A 21549-nucleotide genomic window follows, 5' to 3' on the forward strand; every position below is an offset into this window, starting at 1 on the left:
GAAAATTTGTACTTTCTTGCCAGCTTAACTCCTGAAGAAGCTGACAGGCTTTCAGACAAAAGCCACCTCATAGGATTGAATTATTGCCTTAGAAATGTAAAATGGTTTTTGATGTGATGTGTCTGCAAACATCTTTGACTCTTTTGTCTCCCTTCTATAAACTGAAATACCTAAGCTGCTCCAAGCTCCTTCCTATCTTTGATTTCATAAATTTTTTCCCGTTGCACATCAATTCATGTCATTTCTCTTGGTACTGTCACTCTCATCTGTCCCTTTCTATTCACACTACCTTTAGCCACTCATTATTTTGTGCCTAGACCACAGAAACCTGTGAATGTGATGTATGTTCCCACCCATGATTATGTTGCTTTATCAGTACACCCTAACTACAGTCATCTGATAGTTTAAGGGCTCACCTTTTGGAGCTCAGAAAGGAGGTATTAAAAATGTTAAGAGTGTCCATATGAAGTACTAATGTCTGTTTCCTGTTCAATACAGAGGACAAGTCATACAATGGTGGAGGAATAGGTTCTTCATATAGAATCATGGACTTCTTGGAGGAGCCAATTCCTGGTGTAGGGACCTATGATGATTTCAATACAATTGACTGGGTGAGAGAGAAGTCTCGAGACCGGGATAGGCACCGAGAGGTAAGACAAAAGATGGTACATGAATAAGTGTTAAGAAACACCAGGGGAAGAAATCGAAGATATATATTCTTTCTATTCTTTCCTTCAGCCCTGGATGTGGCTGGATCTGTTTTCTATTGGCATGTTTTAATTGATTTTTATTTTTAAAGACATCTTGCATATGATCTTTATGCTATAATTTTTTAAGAAAATTATATTTAATGATGATTTATCTTCCTGTAGTAAATAGTTGAAAAGGATCCTTACAGCCCTGAAATATGTGTATAAATGCCTCTGCAGAGAGGTTAAAACAAACTGGGAGGAGGGTGGCAAGATAAATGTCAAAGATCTGCCTTTCCCATCTCATCTCCCTTTTATGGTTTTTCCCTTGATGCAGGATTTTAAAAACTAAGAAAAGTACATGGGCTCCCTTTAAAGGAATAAAAGAAAAAATTCTCAGAGCCGTAGTGTTTACTGAAGCATGCTGGATAAAATCCTTGTGATTATAGCTCTTGTACAGCCATAAAACCAAAGTAAACATACACATTCTTCTCCAATAAAACCATAAGACCAATCAAATGTAAATTAAGGACGTTAATTGAACATGATAGGTAATAGATGTATGGCACAAATTCTTTTGAATTTGGCAAGAGAATTTCCCCACTTTCCTCCTTTCAAAGTACTGTGAAAACTTCTTAGAGCAGTCTTCCAAGATCAGTTGCCTTTAACTTGTCGTGAATCATTTAAATTAGGGAATCACAATTTCTAGTTTGTGTAAGGACCATACGGAGACATTATTAAAAAGGGAAGTGTCCAGCCCCTGAGAGTCACAGTAGGTAGTCCTCTGGTGAGTCACTTTTTCAACCCACAAGTAGGAATTAGTATTTTTTCTTACTATTTCTGCTTGGACTCCGGATTTAAAATGTAATTTTCAAGCTGACCCCATTCTCTCTCGACTTTGTGATATCCTCCTCTCAGAGCCAAGCAAATCTTCTGAGCAGTCAGGTGGAGATTGCTTTTCATTCTTAAGCCTTTCCCAGCTCCTGACTGGTTTTCTCATGACCACCTGAACCTAGGAGTCAAGTTGTCCCAGGTACAGGTTTTGGGAAATTCCTTCTTAATCCTTGGATTTGTGGTGATCCCACTGAGTTTTGTTTTTTTTTAAATCACAACTCGGGAAGGTGATCTCTAGAAAGCATCCTGTTTTTCATAAGATTTCTCCTATTTGGGAACACACCCATATACTCCATATACTCCTTCTAGCATAGCAATTCATCAGGCAGGAATTTGAGTTTCTGCTGTCTGTAATTCAGAGTTCAGTTTGTCATCAGTTGCATAGTCAACATGTTCAAATTATGAGAGTTATGTTCTTTTTGCGCCCTTCCTTTGGCTTTCACTTCGCTGCAACAGTGTGTCTGGTCGTCATCTGTGGCATATGTACCATGCTCTGTAAACCTATATCTTGCTCTTGCCCTATAATCCTATCTTTCTCTCCTCAATAAACCTCGTTTTCATGCTTGCCTAAAAAAAAAGAAATATATATGAGAGTCACCTGTGATATGACAAGGGAACATTTCTCTTTATATTAATGTTGCATCTGAGACAAATGGTGCCACTTAATAATCTAAAACCAATTAAAATGTGTTTATCAGATAGTCCAAGGGGACTTTTTAAGCATTAACTGTTCCTTATCAGAAAGGAAACAATGTCACAGGGAAAAATGTAACATCATCCATTTTCAGCACGGAAATTGGAAACCTAGGGTCATAGGTCTAAATGAATCTTAAAACTGCTTTTGTAATTTTAATAATAATTTATTATTTGTGATGTTGCTGTAGATAAAGGTGGGGTAGCCAGGTCACTGTTTCAAGGATAAAATATAGAGGCACAAAGAAGGGGGAAGTACCAAACACTAAGCTGCCAGAATGTTGGTTTTTAAAATGTGGGCATTATACATTATATGCTTGTGTCAAAATATCACATATACCCCATAAATATGTACAACTATTATGTACCCATAAAAATAAAAAAATAAAAAATGTGTTTATAAAGAATGTAAAAATTAAGGACAGATTATTTTTAAAATTATTGACAATTAAAATGGGGCTACTTGAAATCCTAGAAAAAACAATAATTCTTGGAAGAGAAAAAAATGTGGATACTGAAGGGTTAAATTGACAAAGCTAGGGGCTAAAAGATAAAGCTTTCTGCACTTCCTGATAGCCTTAGATATTGCCAGCAGGTTTTTGAAAATGAAAGAGATCCATCATTGATATCACTTAATATCTGTGATCAATGTACAATTAGGGGGTTGTGGGATCAAGTCTTGGAATTTGCCTTACCCGAACCACAACCCCCAGGGAGTAAACCTCAAATTGTACTTTCATCACTCAAATAAGCCTGTGTTTGTTTATTCTTTGAAAAATAATGAAACTATTTGCTGTGAGTCAAGAAATCATCCTTCAAATATCTCATGTCCAAACCAGAAAGAGATCACTGCCATAAACAAAACAGTTGATGCTGTAAGAAATGAGCAACTGAATGGGAAAGTCCTAAATAAGGTACTCGTGAGCATTATAATACTGTAGATGAGGGTGGAGTTCAGTAAACCTCAAAGTTGTTGGTGAAAATGGTTCAGCTAAAGATTATGTGAAAAGTAACTCTAAACCGAGTTCTGTTCCCAGATTATTTGTCTTTGTATTTCTTTACTGAGCAATTTAGAGATGAAAAAAGGGTGTATGTAGTATACCAATGTTTTCTCATTTTCCCCCAGATTACCAATAAAAGCAAAGAGTCAACATGGGCCTTAATTCACAGTGTGAGTGATGCTTTTTCTGGCTGGTTGTTGATGCTCCTTATTGGGCTTTTATCAGGTATGGTAAACTATGTTAGTTTTCAGAACAAATCTAAAATTGTGATGTCTCTCCCCCAAGTCATGAACTGAGTTGAGTGTTGTGTTTTCCTATTTTGCTACCTGAAATGAATTGCTGGTGAACCTTTTGGAAGCCTGATGTTCCTGTTTGTAAGGGAGTTCTAATACCTGCATCATCTACCTTAAATAAATGAGGACGTGCATCTAAATGCATTTTGTATACTGTAAAATATCGTATCCATTTTAAGATAAAGTTAGCACTGCATTTTGATGCTTGAGGAAGAGCCTTTCTGTTGGAGACTGTCTTTTCTTTTTCTTTCTTTCTTTCTTTTTTTTTTTTTTTTTTAACACATACCACATAGGGTTTAAGGAGAGAAGATGCAGAAGAGGACTTCCTAAGACATTTTGTAGATGTTTCTTAAACATCTACTCCAGAGGTGGGGAACTTGCAGCTTTAAGGCCACATGTGGCCTTCTAAATCCTTAAGTGTGACCTTTTGACTGAATTCAATTGGATTCTTAAGGCCACAGATTCCCCACCCCTGATCTACTCTCTTATCTTGTGGTATAGAAAAGCATGTAAGATATGGCTGATAACTGCCATATCTCATTCTTTCATAGTGGCTGAGAGGTAGGATGGTGCCATCTTTTCCTGTAAACTCCATCAACCTCCCCGACCACTCCAAATAATATATAATTTCACTAAGAATAGTATACTTGCTGTGCAAATACAGCTTTCAAGCAAGTTCCCAAGCAGGCTTCCCCTCCCATGGGGGAAGCAGAGAGCCAACGATACCAGGCAGAGATGCCAAAGGTATGTCCTAATGGCATGAAAAGATGGGGCCTGGGAAGATCACAAATCTTGATCTGAAAGGGAAGTTAGGTAGGAAACCTAGAGGTGGAGGGGATAAAATGGTAGTTAGCAGCATAGGCTCTAGTTTTAGGCTGCCTGGATTTGAATCCCAGCCCTACTACTTGTTAGTTTTGTGGCTTTTGGCAAGTTTCTTAAGGCCTGGAAGCTTTAGTTTACTGATCTGTAAAATGGAGATAATAAAGTTTGCATTAAATGAGAGATAGCACACAAAAGCACTTACTAGCACAGCACTCAGTTGTTAATGCTGCTGCTGTCACTGTTACCGAGAGATAATTTGGGAGCCATGGAGTAGAAAATGACCAGCAAATGAGGAATGTCTCATCCATAGCTGGGTTTTCAAAAATTTTCTAGGATAGGGATTGGTAGACTTTTTCTGTAAAGGGACTGGATAATAAATATTTTAGGATTTGTGGGCCAAGTGGTCTCTGCACCTGCTCTACTCTTCAATGTGGCCCCAAAGCAGCCATAGACAATAGGTAAACAAAGGAGCCTGACCGTGACCAGGAAAACTTTATTTACACATATAGGGGGCAGGCCACTTGGGCCATAGTTTGCCAACTCATGGCCTAGAGTGTTAACTCTGCCCCCTGTGGCTCTTACCAGAGAGAGAACATGGTCTGGCCAGTTTGGAGCTGGCTAATAATAGACTGGGTGGTCTGTGATGCCAAGTATTGCAGAAGGGCTAAGGAGAAAGAAGATGGCTGAGAAAAAGTTATACAACCTAGCAGTTAGGAGCACATCAATAACCTTGAATAGCCATCTCAGGTAAATATCAGGAGCCAGATTTCAAGGGAAGGCAACCAATGTGGAACTTTTGGTAGTCATTGGAAGAGGAAGGACAAAAGTTTGAAATGGTTAACAAGGGCAAGGGACAGTATTTTATTCTTTAGGGTTGGGGAAACCTAATAAAATTGGTAACGAAAGAAGAAAGAGCTGATTGGGTGGGAAAAGGAGGAAGAGAAGGGAAGACAGGACTGAGGGTGCCAATGTTAGGTAAAATAAGACATGCATACATGAAACAACCTAAGAACAGGCCAAACTACATAACATCATGGTAATTTGCTAAATCCAGACAGTAAGTGCAGAGAAGTCTGGGGGCTGGAGTGGCCAAGAATAGGTGTCAAACAATGTGTTAGATTTGACTAGGTTCTTTAAGTATGTAAATAACCTGTGTTAATACTTTTAGCACCTACCAAAACATACACACGACATGGCCTCCTGCCTGTTGGAATACAGGCATAATATCCTCAACTTTTTAATGTATTTCTTATCACTAGGTGGTCAGTGAATATTTTTCTTTCCCTCGTACACACAGGGTATTTTGTTTTTAAGCATTGGAGAGCAACAATATAAGCAGTGTGTCTGAATGCAGGAACAGTCTGGGAATTCAGGGGCTGTGAATTTTATGATGGCTTTACTATTTCCCTGAAGCATGATTCTGGGCCATTTAATTTCTTTATACCACAGTTTCTTCATCTGGATGACAGGAAATGATGAGAAGGCCAGAATCTAAAGCACTCTGTCTTAACCCTATCAGTCTACTAGCCACAGTGCATGAGTGCCCCAGTTCACTATTCATTTCCTCCTAATTTTCTTTGGTAAATGTTCTGTGTATGATACTGTTTGTTCCTTCTCACTAAGAAAACTTCAGAATGTTCATGTCCTAGGTTCAGGAGGCTTCAACATGTCTACACATCACAGTTTGTGCTTTGATGAATTCAATTCCCTTAGCCAAGAATGCCTTCCTACCAGTGCTCACATTCTCTTGTCCACGGTGCACAATCTTGCTATCAAGGCTTAGCCCTTCTCCCCATAATCTTTGTTAGCTCTCCTCCCCAATCCATCTCAAATAAATATCATAGAATTTATTCGAGGCAATTCACATTCCCTCAATTGTGTATATAGTGAAAATAAAATAATATTTAATAAACTTGACTGTCTTTATGGGTCAGTATTCATAAACTGGAAGTCAGCACAGTGTCTTTGCCCTGTTAATTCAGATTAAAGACAAACCCACTAGTCCCTCACTCCCATCCACCCATTTTGCTTTTCCTAAGTCCCTCCTATATAAAAATTCTACAGACACCATTGTTTAATGCAGAAATAATAAGTGAAAATCAAACAAACATACAATCTGAAAGAGGTTGCATGTGGAATGGGAAGGTATGTGCTTGTTTGTTATTTGGATTCCTTTTCCCTCATTTTCTCTAACAAAGCTTATTCTGATTACCAAAGAACGGAGTTTTAAAGATTGAATTGAATTTTGCCCTTTCCTTCCCTCTTCACAAATCAGGTTCTTTAGCTGGTTTGATAGACATCTCTGCTCGTTGGATGACAGACTTAAAAGAAGGTATATGCACAGGGGGATTCTGGTTTAACCATGAACATTGTTGCTGGAACTCTGAACATGTTACCTTTGAAGACAGAGACAAATGCCCAGAGTGGAATAGCTGGTCCCAGCTTATCATCAGCACGGATGAGGTAACATGTAGTAATGATTTCTGAACTACTGAATTTTATTCTTACGTTCATTTCATTTCTTACACTGTACTCATGGCAATTGTGGAATGTCCTCCCATTTTCCTTTTCACAAAAAGGGAACCAGTACCAGCTGCCTTTCTCTTTGGTTTAAGTGCAGCTCTATTTCCATTTGTTCTGACCTGTGGAGTCCTTTGGTGCTTATATTTAAAATGTTTGTTTGTTTTAAATAAGCCTGATGTTTTTTCTTAGTTATTAGAACACAGCGTGACTGAATTTGTCTTTCCCTAATAATTTTAGTAGAGATGTCGAAGCCAGCCAACAGGTAAGCTATAATTTCTAATGAAGGGTGCAGTGAGTTAAAAATGTGTTTATCGTATAGACACCAAAAGTGATTTTCCCTGAGCATTGCATTAGAATATTGAAAAAATTGTGATATGTTCCACATCAAAATAATAGAAACCCAGGAATAAAATTGCCCATTGTCCCATTTTGTGATCAAACCGATGTTTTCATTTGTCCTTGTCTTCTAGTGTACGTTTTTTGGTGCAAAAGTAACTTTGTTTTTAGTTTCTTACCTTTCTCTTACTGCTCAATTATTTGTTACGTCTCTCCCACTAAAAACAAAAGCACACAAAACAAAACTCTCAACTCCTACTTCACTCTGACTTCCACCAACTAAGATAGGTAAAGTGGAAGGAGACAAGACTGGGATACATGTTTGCACCTTAAAATTTTATTTTTATTACCCACCTTGGTCCACAATTTGAGGTGGCATGTGCACATGTACACACACACAATCAGCCAAGGGAAAAGGAGAATAGAAAAATAATAAAGTTAGAAATAGGAGTGTTTACGTACATATATGACTATGCATATTTGTCTTGGGGAAAGGGTTCAATTAAAGGGGTAGATAGATGCTGTATGTTTGAGAGTTTAGCCCTATGCTTCTCAAACTGGCTTATGCCAGAGGCTAGGTGAATTCATAGGATAAACATTATGTGCCTTCCCAGAACATCAGTTTTTTTTTGAATATTTGGAGGAAATGTTTTTTTTCAAAAATTAAATATAAATACCCATTTAAAAATGGAATGCAGGCCGGGCCCGATGGCTCACGCCTGTAATCCTAGCACTCTGGGAGGCTGAGGCGGGTGGATCACTCAAGTTCAGGAGTTTGAGACCAGCCTGAGCAAGAGTGAGATCCCGTCTCTACTAAAAATAGAAAGAAATTATTTGGACAACTAAAAGTCTATATAGAAAAAATTAGCCGGGCATGGTGGCGCATGCCTGTAGCCCCAGCTACTCGGGAGGTTGAGGCAGGAGGATCGCTTGAGCCCAGGAGTTTGAGGTTTCTGTGAGCTAGGCTGACGCCACGCACTCTACTCCAGGCAACAGAGTGAGACTGTCTCAAAAAAAAAAAAAATATGGAATGCAGAATTTCCATGTTTGTTAAGAAAAAAAACAATATCTCTGTTTTAGCTCTGATCCCAGGTACCCTACCCTATGCCCTGATATCTCTATTCACTCTCCTAGATTAGGAGAATTTGGATAGAAAAGTTTGAGAAGCCCTGCAACTCAGGGGGAGTATATGTGTTTCCCTTGCCTTTTTTGGTCATTTTTATTTTACAGTAATTACAAATTCATAGGAAGTTGCAAAACAATGTACAAGGAGGTCCCCAGTACACTTCACTCAGCCTCCCTGAATGGCAACATCTTGCATAACTGTAGTACAGTAGCAAAACCAGGAAATTGACATGGGTACAATCCACAGGGTTTATTTCATCAGTTTTACACGCACTGATTTGTGTGTGTGTGTGTGTGCACGCATAGTTCTCTGCAATTTTATCCCATGCATAGATTTGTGTAACAGCCACCACAGTTAAGTTTAGAATTGTTCTGGCACTACAAGGCTTCCTCATGCTACCTCTTTATAGCTGTGTGTATGTGTGTAAGTGTTCCAACAGTCACTTTCAAACTGGAGCTTGAGATTTGCTTGAGTGACAACTTTCTCTGGCTCTCCTTTTTATGAATGAAATCCTTGCCTGGGGAAAGGGTCTTCTAGGTTTTAAGAAGCCTTCTCCAAAGGCCAAGAATTTGACCTCCTGGTCTCTGCCTCTGGCCAGTTACAGTTACTTTCCCTTATATTCTCTTTCTTTCTTTGTTTCCTACCTCTGGGGTCCTCTTCTTCCTTAGCTACATTTGAAAGGCAAAGAAATAGCAATTATTTGTTCCTCCAGGGACTAGATAATGGAAAACCTGTGTCAAACTTACAATTCAGAAAAAACCTGAGCATTCTGGTTCTCTTCGTCTAGGTCAATGAATTATTTTAATAGTACTTTATATTTTGAAAAGTTAAAAGTCCGTTGAGTTTTATATTTCATGTAATTTGAGTGAGTTTCAACTGCTAATAATTCTACCAGCAAGCATAACCTCCTAATGTTCAAAACTGCTTTTTTTTGTAAGGCATGGCTATGTGCAAGCCCTTTGATGTTGGTGAATCTTTACTGGTGGTCAAAACTAGATTTCTTTTCATTATCATAGGGGAATAGTCTCAAAATATATTCTCTCCATGTTAAAAATAGCTGTTGCCATTTTATTCTTTGGAATATCTGGCACTGTCAGGGCCCAAAACTTTCTGCTTACATAGTTATTGCTGAGTCTGTGGTAGCAAAATTCTCTCAAAGATATAGTCATTATATGTGGAATCTAAAAAAAAATGTTTAATAAACAGAAACAGAGAGTAGAATGGTGGTTAGTTGGGGTGGGGAGGAGGAAGAAATGGGGAGAAGTAGGCCAAAGGGTACAAATTTGCAGTTAGGTAGGATGAATAAGTCTAGAGATCTAATGCACAACAGGACTATAGTTAGTAATATTGTATACTGAAAATTTGTTAGAATAGATTTTAGTTACTCTTATCACACATACAAAGGTAGCTATGGAAGGTGATGGATATGTAAGTTCGCTTGACTATAGTATTCATTTCATTATGTATATGTATATAAAACATGTATACCTTAAATATCATATATACTATAAAAATAAATTTAAAAAAGAAAAAAAACACCCAGGAATTTTGTCACCAGAACCCCCTTGTGAGAATTTGACACTAAGGTAGATAGCCAAAGGTGGATTTCATGGAACTTTAGATCTGATCTTCACTTTGAATGTCTAGCCAAGGTTCAGCCATTCCAAAAAAAAAAGTTGGGGGTGGCGGGGGGCTTACCAAGACCTTAAAACTCTTAGTAAAATTGACAAGGAATCACATACATTTGACTACAAAACCTATCAAAGCACTCATATAGAAAGTGAGTTTTGTTTCAGGGTTTTCAGCTTGCTCCTCCTCCTTGTCCATCTTTATGATCCCCTGTAAGTGTCCTTTGGGTGCAGCAAAGCATGTCTTTTTCAGCACCAAGTGACCTGACAGTGTATCAGCAGTTGCTTTGTTGACAATCTGGAAAGAGACATCTTGAGCAATTTCATCTTGGTCTTTTTCTTTCTGACCTTCTCTCCTGAAAAAGCATGACTCAAGAGCTGCATGCCTCACTGAGTCTGTCTAGGCTAAAACAATCTTCTTTTCCCCCCCTGTTCCAGGGAGCCTTTGCCTACATAGTCAATTATTTCATGTACGTCCTCTGGGCTCTTCTATTTGCCTTCCTTGCCGTATCTCTTGTCAAGGTGTTCGCTCCTTATGCCTGTGGCTCCGGAATCCCTGAGGTGAGTCTCTTAAAATGGTTTATCAATGGTAACACTATGAATTCTTTTTGTTAAAATGTTTTAATGTATATTCCAGCGTATACCACAATTTGGTGAATATTAAACAGGTTTAGATCCTGAGGCCATGTAAGGCCTCTTTAGGTTTTTCCTCAAGTCTTCTATCTTTAGCCTGGGCCACCTGGAAATTAAAGGGTATTGATTCTAAGCCTCCTGAAGGTTCCTACTGACCTAAACTCCTGAAGACCTCCCTTGCTCCCTACCTAAAAAGCTCCCAGGGTAGATCCCAAGATTCTGACCTGAAAAAGTAGGGGTATTTTCAGCTTTGTTAGAGCAGAAGAAATAAAACCATTTTGCTACATTTCCATAATATGATTTAGGCTAGAAGGGGATTGGTTAAAACCCTATTTTTAACTACTGTTGGCTTAGATTGCTTGACAGTGACTGAAACCACTGACATTTTAGGTTACCACAATGACCTAGCCCCTCTCTCCCTCTCTGTTTCCTGACCAAGTAATAGTCATAAATTTCTTTATCAGGGAATCAAGACTATATCTAACCTTTAAGGTTGTTTCAGGGACATTAACCTTGACCTCTCAGAACATGCTTCTTGGGCCACCATTTTTGTAAAGTAAGGAAAACGCCTGTCCCTCCCTCTCTGCCTCCCCTTCTCCATATACACACTCTCTCATGCTTACAATATACCCTTTCCCAGCTATCACAGGCCTCCTCCCAGAAAAGGGGAACATGAAAGCTTGAAGAATAGTTCTTACTTTCTTGGGCTCCTGGGTTCCCTCCCAAACTGGGATCACTATAGGTCAAACATTTATGTCACTTGTTCAAAAGGTACAGTTTCTATAATGAGGTCCAGATTTTTGCCTCTTAGCCTTGTTGACTTCTTTAGTTTATATTCAATCTCTCTGTGTTTGACCTGCAGATAAAAACTATCTTGAGTGGTTTCATTATTAGGGGCTATTTGGGTAAGTGGACCCTGGTTATCAAAACCATCACCTTGGTGCTGGCAGTGTCATCTGGCTTGAGCCTGGGCAAAGAGGGCCCCCTAGTGCACGTGGCTTGCTGCTGTGGGAACATCCTATGCCACTGCTTCAACAAATACAGGAAGAATGAAGCCAAGCGCAGAGAGGTAATAACAAATGGACTTATAAGAGTCTCTTTTTGGTGAGAGCATAAATAGTATAATCTTAGGGGTGAGAATTTGGGGATTCTACCAATGTTAATACAAGTATTCTTTGACCCAGCAATTCTACTTCCGGGAATTTATCCTACAGACATCCTCGCATGTGTGTGCACAAGGGTGTATGGGGATAGTCAGTGCAGCATTTGTCAACGCAGTGGAAAATGGAAGCAACCAAATGTCCATTGATAGGGACTGATCGAATAAATAGTATTCTTTTCATAATATAGAATACCATGCAACCATTAAAAAGAATGTGATAACCCTATATATTGACATGGAGTGCTGGCTATAAAGCACTGTTATGTTTAAAAAGCAAGTTTCTGAATAATGTGTGTAGTATAATTCAATTCATGTTTTTAAAAAGTATGTATGCACTTCGGAAATATCTAGAAAGTGGTTTAACCCCAAACTTAAAATCATCTACCTCTGGCGAGTGGGAGAGTGAAGTGGTAGTAGGAGAAGTAAGGACTTAAACTTTTTATTATATATATAATTCTATTCAAGCACATGTTGCTTCTATTACAAAATAAGTTGCCAAAATAATAGATTTTAAATAAGTTGTTTATTCCTGTGGAGGAATAAATGTAAGTGCAGCATGTGTTTCAGATGTCAGCTTTTTCATTTTTTATTTCTACCTAATGCCACACTTGAATTAGTTTCTCTATGTATTGGACCTTTCTCTGCCTTCTGCCTCAGCCCAGCTAAATTAGTCCCACATCTCTGTAGTTGTTTTCATGTTTATACAGTTGTCCATGAATGTTCTTTTGAGGAGGAGGAACATTTTTAAAAAGTGTTCCAAGTTATTGGTACTTTTGTCTTGCTATAATTAAGGACCTAAGAAAATAATGGCTCTTGCTTTATTTCCCTTGAATTACAAAAAAAATCACATATGGAATGGGTCAAGACCAATGTCATTTCATTAGAAAGGATTTTTCACAAAACTGGAACCTGGTGATTTCTTCTGAAAACAAAAAAAGATTAACCACAAGACCCAAAAGGAAACTCAAAGATGTTGAGATTTCAAATATGGAATACATTTTGATAGTTCAAGGAGGAAACTTCCTGGCACAGTTAGAAAGGAGAGGAAGGCTAGTGGGAGAGAGATGGGGAAATCTGAGTGATTGTTTAGGTACCTGTCATGGGGTAGAGGGGCATAAAGAAGTGTTAAATTGGAGAGGTTGTTGAACAGAAATAATGTACAATAGAAGCTAAAGAATTGAAAACAACATTTTAACGGGCAAGAGTAGAGTGTTGATTGTTGCTGGTTTTGCACGGGTGGAGGTGAATTTGAAATTACAGATTGCTAGTTACTTTCATTCCATAAAATTGGCATTTTTGTTCAAATAGTTTCTTATAAGAGGGGAATTTGATTTGGTTGTTTCTCTGTACAGATGCCATATATGTCTCCGACTAGACTCACATGAATACAGTCACGTGTCACTTAACCATGGGGATAATGTGTTCTGAGAAATGCAGGTGCTAAGTATTTGTGTATCTAAACATAGAAAAGGGACAGAAAAAATACAGTATTATAATCATATAGGACCACTCTTATTTGTGGTCCGTCTTTGACTGAAAGGTTGTTATGTGGTGCATGACTGTATCTGAATCTTAAATTTACTTCCTTTTGCTTATTTAGACTTTCCACTTATTTTTTTCCTGTTATTCTCACCATCAGCAGTAACCCTTTTGTGTCTGGTTGCCTTGTCACGGTAGACAGATGGTTAAGAATAAAATAGAGATTTGAGAAGGAAGGGCATAAACAGACTCCACTCTACAATATAAAATTAAAGTGAAGTAGCCAACCGGATTCTTTCTTCCTCCTAATTCATCTGGAATACTGTCACTGAAATTCCCTTTCTCAAGTTGCATGTCGACTGTCCTCATCCTTCTCAAATGAAAGCCATTGTAGCTATGAATTTCAGAGTACTCACCAGAGTACTAAGCTAACACCAGAGATTCACTCTTTCCTCCCCATCATTTTCCTGGGCCCTCTTACACTTCCAAGAAACCTGCCCACTTATTTTGCCAACAACATTTTTATTCTTCAAAACTCTTAATTTTGTTCAACTTTCTCTTTCTCTAAAATATTTTCTTACTTTTCCAAATCATCTCTCTCTCCACAGCAACTAGAATCCAAGGAAAAGACTTGATTCTTCCATTAATTTTGGTTTGTTTGCCATCACCAGTGTTTGTCATGTACGTGCATACACATGCCTACACACACAGGTGGTGTTCTCCAATATCACTCTTCTCTTTCCCTCTTTATCCTTCTTTCCCTATGATTGCTCTTCCTCTTTCTCTGCCTCCTAGCCCCTTTCCTTGCCATACCTAAACATATTTTAGGATTTCTCTTACCTTAAACATCTAGTCACTTCCTTATTTCTGTTTCCATAGGTTACTGGACATGGAATAGGATGCATAGTACAGGGAACCCTAAATACCTGTTGTATGAATACTTGCAGCTCCTGAATAGCTGTGAGCCAATTGTAACTTCAGTTTTGTATCATTAGAGCCACCTTTAACATCTTGTTTAAAAAACATTCCTTTACAAAGTGCTATATAAATACATCACTGTAAGTACTTCATTTAGGTGGTGAATGAATAGGTCTACAAACTCAAATGCAGTTACTGAATTGGAAGTATTGGTGATGGGGGGCATAATTTATATAGAGCACATGCCTAAATTGATTAAAAAGGAAAAGCCCTCTTACCTGGTCAAGCATGTGAACCATGTATGTGTGTTTAGAATTGAGCATGCAGTGTTTGCACTTCATTTTTGATGATATGGCCCATGTAAAGGTATTTTTAAAAAGGGTTTAGTAACCACTAGCATTCCTTTTAAAAATGTGATCAAATGGGGGAAAGTGGCGTTATTCTATCGCTAATTTTGAGTTTTGGGTTGTAGGTCTTGTCAGCTGCAGCAGCAGCTGGAGTATCTGTAGCCTTTGGGGCACCTATTGGCGGAGTATTATTCAGCCTTGAAGAGGTAATGACTTTTAACTGTCTGTAGAACATGCGTGTGCTTTTGTGTCAGGAATTTTATACATTGCAGTACAATAAGTTTGTACATAATGTACAGTATCTATGTATATTACAGTCCCTGGGTGTTCTGCCCAGCGTGGTGCTTTTACCAGGTGACTAGAAATCCCTGGACAGTTTTCATCCTCAAGTTGGCTCCAATGCTTTTATAGTACCAACTTTTCACCTGAAATGGTTTCTGCATATTGACTGAGTTTGCTTTCTCACCTTCTCTCTTATAGGTCAGCTACTATTTTCCCCTCAAAACGTTGTGGCGTTCCTTCTTCGCTGCCTTGGTGGCAGCATTTACTCTGCGCTCCATCAATCCTTTTGGGAACAGCCGCCTGGTTCTGTTTTATGTGGAGTTTCACACCCCATGGCATCTCTTTGAGCTTGTGCCATTCATCTTACTGGGCATATTTGGTGGTTTGTGGGGAGCTCTGTTTATACGCACAAACATTGCTTGGTGTCGGAAGCGAAAGACCACTCAGTTGGGCAAGTATCCTGTCGTAGAGGTACTTGTCGTGACAGCCATCACCGCCATCCTGGCTTTTCCCAATGAATACACCCGTATGAGTACAAGTGAGCTCATTTCTGAGCTGTTTAATGACTGTGGCCTTCTGGACTCCTCCAAGCTCTGTGATTATGAGAACCGCTTCAACACAAGCAAGGGGGGTGAACTGCCCGACAGACCGGCTGGCATGGGAATCTACAGTGCAATGTGGCAGCTGGCTTTGACACTCATACTGAAAATTGTCATTACTATATTCACCTTTGGCATGAAGGTGAGGAATTCTTTTGGGACTCAGTGGCTGTATGTATGGCTGTGGGTTTTGGAGGGCAAAATAATTCATGTGGCACTTTCAACTTCCCCCAACATTATTCTCCCTCGCCCAAAAGCTTCTTTTACCCCTATATATTCTTCTAACTTCCTAGACAATTGTACTGCTGTCTCAAATTGTCCAAGTTAAGTTGTAGGACAAATGCCAACCTCAGTGATGAAATTTTGGGAAGAAATGTTTTCTCCTTTTCTGTGGGAAAATGTATTTTGCCCCTCAAAAAGGATGGCGAGGTATTTATTTCAGTGCATTTTATATTAAAACAATTTCTGACCAACACAGTGTTGGTCCTTATAGGGTAGCTTGAGAGTTTACCAATAAAGTACAGTAGTAGGTTGCACCAAATGAAGTTGCTGATACTTAATCATTTTGACCACTAAAATAGCAATTTCATGTGGTTCAACTGGCTATAGAGCTAAATGTATTTTTTATAGTTGGTTATCAATGCTCAGTTGTCAGCAAGTGGGATCCATTTCATAGGTAATCCTAAGTTAATATTTAAACTGTCAAAAGCTGACATCAGACTGGCATGTTTTACTTTGAGTAACTGTTATCAATTTCATGTTTCAGAAGAAGTCAGAAAGGAAAATTTTTAAGATATTTCCCCCCTTCCTTCACAAGGTTTACTTGTTTTTTTTCCTTCCTCTGGCATCCTACTACCATGTTATTTCCCCGTAATCTCTGGAGAAATGAGATTCAAGCCAGAAAATAAGAGAAGGCAACTCTATTTAGGCAGTACTGTAATCTTTGAGATGATGCCATCTGTCCCCTCAACACAGGGATAGGCTGGAGATTCTGGAAAGCTTTGCAGTGCTTCTTGAGTTAATTTTCACCTTGTGCCTTCATTCTTTCACTTAAATTTGTAGACTATCAGAATGCCAGATTCAAATACATTCCAAAATCAAACACAGGCTATTTTAAAATAATGTACTGTTTTGATTATCCTTATCATTTCCCTCTCTTAGTACAGAATATTAAGAATTCATTATGGTATCCTAGGAGTCAAGAAAAAAAGCAGGGAGATAGATGAGGGTTCCTTTTTTGGCTAATCATGCAACTATAGTCACGATCTCATTTTAAAGTTTTAATTGTTTAATCTTTCTTGATACTATTACAAAATAGACTGAAACCTCATGTGCCATCCTTTTTGTGTGAGCAATGGGTTACAATTCAACATATGAGCGTGATTATGAGCATTCCCTTTAAATCCCAGAAACAGTCTTCTAAATCTTGACCTTGAGTGAGTTACTTAATCTCTCTGAACCTTAGGTTCTTTGGCATTTGGGAATAATAATGCCTACCTCTGGGGGTTGTTATAAAGAACTGATAAATCTTGTATGTAGAGCATCCAGCATAGAACATGGTAGATAGTCAATAAAGGGTAGTTGTTGTTAAGAATTCAAAATTGGTAGAAATGTCTGCATATATGAGAAACTCCATCTATTTTCCTTTTTCTTTGGGAAAGGCCTAATTTCTGCCTCCAGTTCTGTGTTGGTCTGGAGAGTTCAGGCTCTTGCCTGATGGACCCTCGAATCAGGGTAAGCTTCTTTGCAGTCGTCCTTGCCTGCACGTCCCAGAGAACCTCTAGTCCCTGTAGTGTTACACAAATCTTTACAGCCACTTGCTAGCATAGTGCATAGTTAAATTGTCATTGGCCTGTTTGCTTCGCAGAGTGTCAGTCCTCTAGCCCTTACCATATGCCAAGCAATCACATCATTTCCAACTAACCGTCTATTGTTTTCTCTTTGCAGATCCCTTCTGGCCTCTTTATCCCTAGCATGGCTGTTGGTGCTATAGCAGGTCGACTTCTAGGAGTAGGAATGGAACAACTGGCTTATTACCACCATGACTGGGCCATCTTCAATAGCTGGTGTAGTCAGGGAGCTGATTGCATCACCCCTGGCCTTTATGCAATGGTTGGGGCTGCAGCCTGCTTAGGTGAGTAGTGTTTGCATTGATTTCAGAGAAGTTGCTACCCAAGTGACATACAAAAGAAGAGTGGTATTTAACACAATTGACTGCAGAATTTTTTAAATGACCATTCATTTCCTGTTGGGTTTGCCATTTCTCAAGCGTTTTAAGAAAGCTAATTCTACTCTTTTGCACTGGGGAAATTATCAGAAATTTGGACAAAAATATCTGCACAAGAATGTGCATCACAGTATAAGAGCAAAAAATTAGAATCAACCTAAATTTGCACAGTAATGGACTGGTTAAATAAATTATGGTACATCCATATAATGTTATACTACGCAGCCTTTAAATATGATGTTAATATGTTTAACATCTTTAAATATGTTAAATACATTTGTAATAATATGCAAAATGTTACCAACATAAAGGGGAAGCATGGTGAGGAATTAAACGTATAATGTGAGCTAACTTATGTACATATGTATGTTTTTGCATAGAAAAAAAGCTTGAAAAATCATTCAAATTTTTGGTCTGCTCATTTATAGGCAGACTTTATGGATAATGACTTTCTTTTACATTTTCCAAATTTTCCACAATGGGCATGTATTACTTCTCTATTATGAAGAAGAAGCAACAGACAAATGAAAAAAAATACATGAGAAGATATCCTATAGATGTTATTTTGAGATATCTGAATCTTGTCTGTTGTAACCTTACTTTAATGCAATTGCTGGGGTCTTGACAGTTGTAGGTAGACTCCATTCTAGCATTGTTTCTGTCTGGTAAGTCAGTTTATCCTGGCTGGGCCCATAATTGTAATGAATCCTGTACTTTGCCTGCTGTCAGCAGCTTGTGTCTATTTCTTTATAGGTGGGGTGACTCGGATGACTGTTTCTCTTGTTGTCATAATGTTTGAACTGACTGGTGGCTTGGAATACATCGTGCCTCTGATGGCTGCAGCCATGACAAGCAAGTGGGTGGCAGATGCTCTTGGGCGGGAGGGCATCTATGATGCCCACATCCGTCTCAATGGATACCCCTTTCTTGAAGCCAAAGAAGAGTTTGCTCATAAGACCCTGGCAATGGATGTGATGAAACCCCGGAGAAATGATCCTTTGTTGACTGTCCTTACTCAGGACAGTATGACAGTGGAAGATGTAGAGACCATAATCAGTGAAACCACATACAGTGGCTTTCCAGTGGTGGTGTCCCGGGAGTCCCAAAGACTTGTAGGCTTTGTCCTCCGAAGAGATCTCATTATTTCAATTGGTAAGGATTTCAGAAAGGGGATAATGGAACCCACCGTGGGACTCAATAAATATGCATGAAATTGGGGAAGACAGAAGGAAGAGGGGACTAGTTAGGGGCCAGAAGGATAGAACTAGCACTTCCATCTTCAACTTTCTTTTTCATTCTGTTCAAATAGAAAATGCTCGAAAGAAACAGGATGGGGTTGTGAGCACTTCCATCATTTATTTCACTGAGCATTCTCCTCCAATGCCACCATATACTCCACCCACTCTGAAGCTTCGGAACATCCTGGATCTCAGCCCCTTCACTGTGACTGACCTTACACCCATGGAGATCGTAGTGGATATCTTCCGCAAGCTGGGACTGCGGCAGTGCCTGGTTACCCACAACGGGTAAGAATCTTGGGTGAAGGTAAATTGGATTGTGGGAGAAAAGAGAATGTAGAGAGAAAGAAGGAGAACCCAACTGAAATGAGCAGTAGTAGCACTTTCAGTCCTTTTTGAAGCTCTGAGATGAAGATGGAAGTGTTTCTTTCATCATCATAATCAATGGAAAAGGAGTTTGGGGAAGAGCATATGTTTGAGAGATATCACCTACTAGTTGCACCTTATAAATAACTCAGTTCCTCCCCCACAAAGGAAATAGCTATGTTCTTGTGCATAGGCAGCACTGAAATTATAATGGTATCAGGTAGTATATTTATAGTATTTGGTCCTTACGATCTCCTTGTTGATATTACATAATTTGAGGATGAGAAAACCAACTTTCAGTAAGGGTCCCCAGTTAGTAAATAGCAGAGGTAGGCTTTAAACACAGGTCTTCTGACTCCCAAGCCCGAGGCTCCTTCCTTCCTGGGGTATGTCTTATCCAGTAATGAAAGCTCTGCTATTTTTATTGAAAAAGAGGGGAGATTGAGGAGAGGGGTGGATTTTTTTCTGAACATGGCATGTTAATCCAGCAATTGTACAAGAATTTTACTTTCCTCCGAAATTTCTAAGGGGTGTAACAGATGTCTTGGCAGGATTTAAATCAGTAAGACGGGAACTTTTCCCTAATTGATTCCTTCAACATTTACTGAATTCCTACTCCATGTAAGAAGGTATTCCATTAGATTCTGGGGAGACACAAAAATGAATAAGAATCTTCACTGCCCTAAAGGAGTGTGCAGTGTTGTAGGGAAGGCAAGACCACACCAGTGGTTACAGTGCAGTAGCCAAGAGGACAAGTGCCATAGAAGAGGCCTGCACAGAACATGCCGTTGCTTTGTGGAGGGCAGAGTTACTGTTGGCTTGTAGGATCAGGGAAGGTGTGCTGGAAGAGGGGCATTTGAACTAGGCTGTAATAGGTAAGTAAGATTCAGGTATGTAGAGAATAATATTTAAACCAGAGGAAATTGCAGGGTCCGAGACTAGAAATAGAAATGCTTGCATACGTTTAGGAACCCACGTGTTGTCCCATTTGCCTGGGGCATATTTCCTACTCCTGTTATCTCATCATTCTGGAAGCACAGATAGTGGTCAAAGACAAAGTTGAAAAAGACTGAGGAAGACAAGTGTGTCACCTTTGGGAAAGCTATTTTAACTGCAGATTTATTTTTGTTTTGTTGTATTGTGTTTGTCTTTTAGGCGATTGCTTGGAATCATTACCAAAAAGGATGTGTTAAAGCATATAGCACAGATGGCAAACCAAGATCCTGATTCCATTCTCTTCAACTAGAATGATAGGGTTGTTCTGGATATGAAATAGGAAGGACATTGCAGACCATGGATATATTTTATTAACTGGGTACCCAAAACACATTTCCCATATTTGGATGGTGAAGTCATATTGTGTGTTGTCTCTTTCCTACAAGTCAACCAGTTGCACTACATAATCTCTGGAAATTAATCTTCTCCTTAGGAGAAAATACAGTTAGGCTTCTGTGATATTGCATTAGGAAGATTTCATGAAAGAGTAAACAAGATTGCTATGGTTTAATTCTATTTGTTTTTTAAAGATTTTTTTAATTTAAAAATTGTTAGCCAATATGCAATCACTGAAAACTATGCAAGAAAATTCCAACCGTCCTGACCTATAGCCTGCAGGAAACTGATGAAAAAGTCATGTTTTTTGGGATCTAACTGTCATTGGTGGAAGATGAAGTTTGTAAACTAAGGGGCTTTGCTTTTCAAACCACAGAAAGGAAAGCCAGAAGGAAAATAGTAACGGTGTTTCTAGACTGTGAAGATTCAGTTCAAATGTTATTCTTGTTCCTGTTACAATATTTAGCATTATTAGTTTGTTATGTATGTATGTATATGTTAATTTTAATTTCTGATTATAAGACAATGCTGCTTTGGTTAATCTCTCCTAAGTGAATTTAGCGAGGTTGACTTTTATAGCTTGCTTGTTCCTGGTACTCTTTTGAAGTGCACAAAGATAAGTTATAGAGCTTTCTCCTTGTCTGCAAAAAGGGTAATTTTCCAGATGGTATTTGTTAGCCAGTAGACAAGGACTTTGCTGCGAATTTGTTAGTAGCAAGGAATGATTTCTTCCAGCTTCCTTGAGGTGAATGATTAGTAAAGTTCTAAGCAGTCACCTACTGGGAATTTCACATTTTTGTGAAGTCCTACGTAATCCTCTTACCCAGATGCCACCTCCATGACTGATGGTGCTTTAGGCTTCTGGAATATGTAAGAACAGTAAAGGGAACTGCATACTGGTAAACTAGGTAAGATTCAGAGCTGCATCTGCATCCTCATGCATTCCTTTGTAAAGACCACC

The 21549-nt window shown here is 38.8% G+C and overlaps 1 protein-coding gene across 3 annotated transcripts in view; it reads left to right on the top strand.

Annotated features, from left to right (window-relative positions):
* The window catches only part of CLCN5 (chloride channel, voltage-sensitive 5), a 140448-nt gene extending 119300 nt beyond the window's left edge, over positions 1 to 21148 (top strand). For 2 of the 3 annotated variants that reach the window (XM_012648702.1, XM_012648703.1), the window contains 11 exons: positions 499 to 650; positions 3403 to 3502; positions 6668 to 6855; positions 10444 to 10566; positions 11501 to 11707; positions 14670 to 14750; positions 15025 to 15567; positions 17373 to 17559; positions 18406 to 18804; positions 18962 to 19178; positions 20412 to 21148. In XM_012648702.1, the coding sequence (XP_012504156.1) occupies positions 499 to 650; positions 3403 to 3502; positions 6668 to 6855; positions 10444 to 10566; positions 11501 to 11707; positions 14670 to 14750; positions 15025 to 15567; positions 17373 to 17559; positions 18406 to 18804; positions 18962 to 19178; positions 20412 to 20502 (2288 nt within the window). In that variant the 3' untranslated portion in view covers positions 20503 to 21148. Of the gene's footprint in view, positions 1 to 498; positions 651 to 3402; positions 3503 to 6667; positions 6856 to 10443; positions 10567 to 11500; positions 11708 to 14669; positions 14751 to 15024; positions 15568 to 17372; positions 17560 to 18405; positions 18805 to 18961; positions 19179 to 20411 lie in introns of those variants that run through there. The other variant, XM_012648704.1, reaches the window with a different exon arrangement.
* Positions 21149 to 21549: the final 401 nt, after the last annotated feature.

This window comes from Propithecus coquereli, unplaced genomic scaffold (genome assembly GCF_000956105.1).
Source record: "Propithecus coquereli isolate 6110/MARCELLA unplaced genomic scaffold, Pcoq_1.0 Scaffold2914, whole genome shotgun sequence".
In the NCBI taxonomy this organism is placed as follows: domain Eukaryota; kingdom Metazoa; phylum Chordata; class Mammalia; order Primates; family Indriidae; genus Propithecus; species Propithecus coquereli.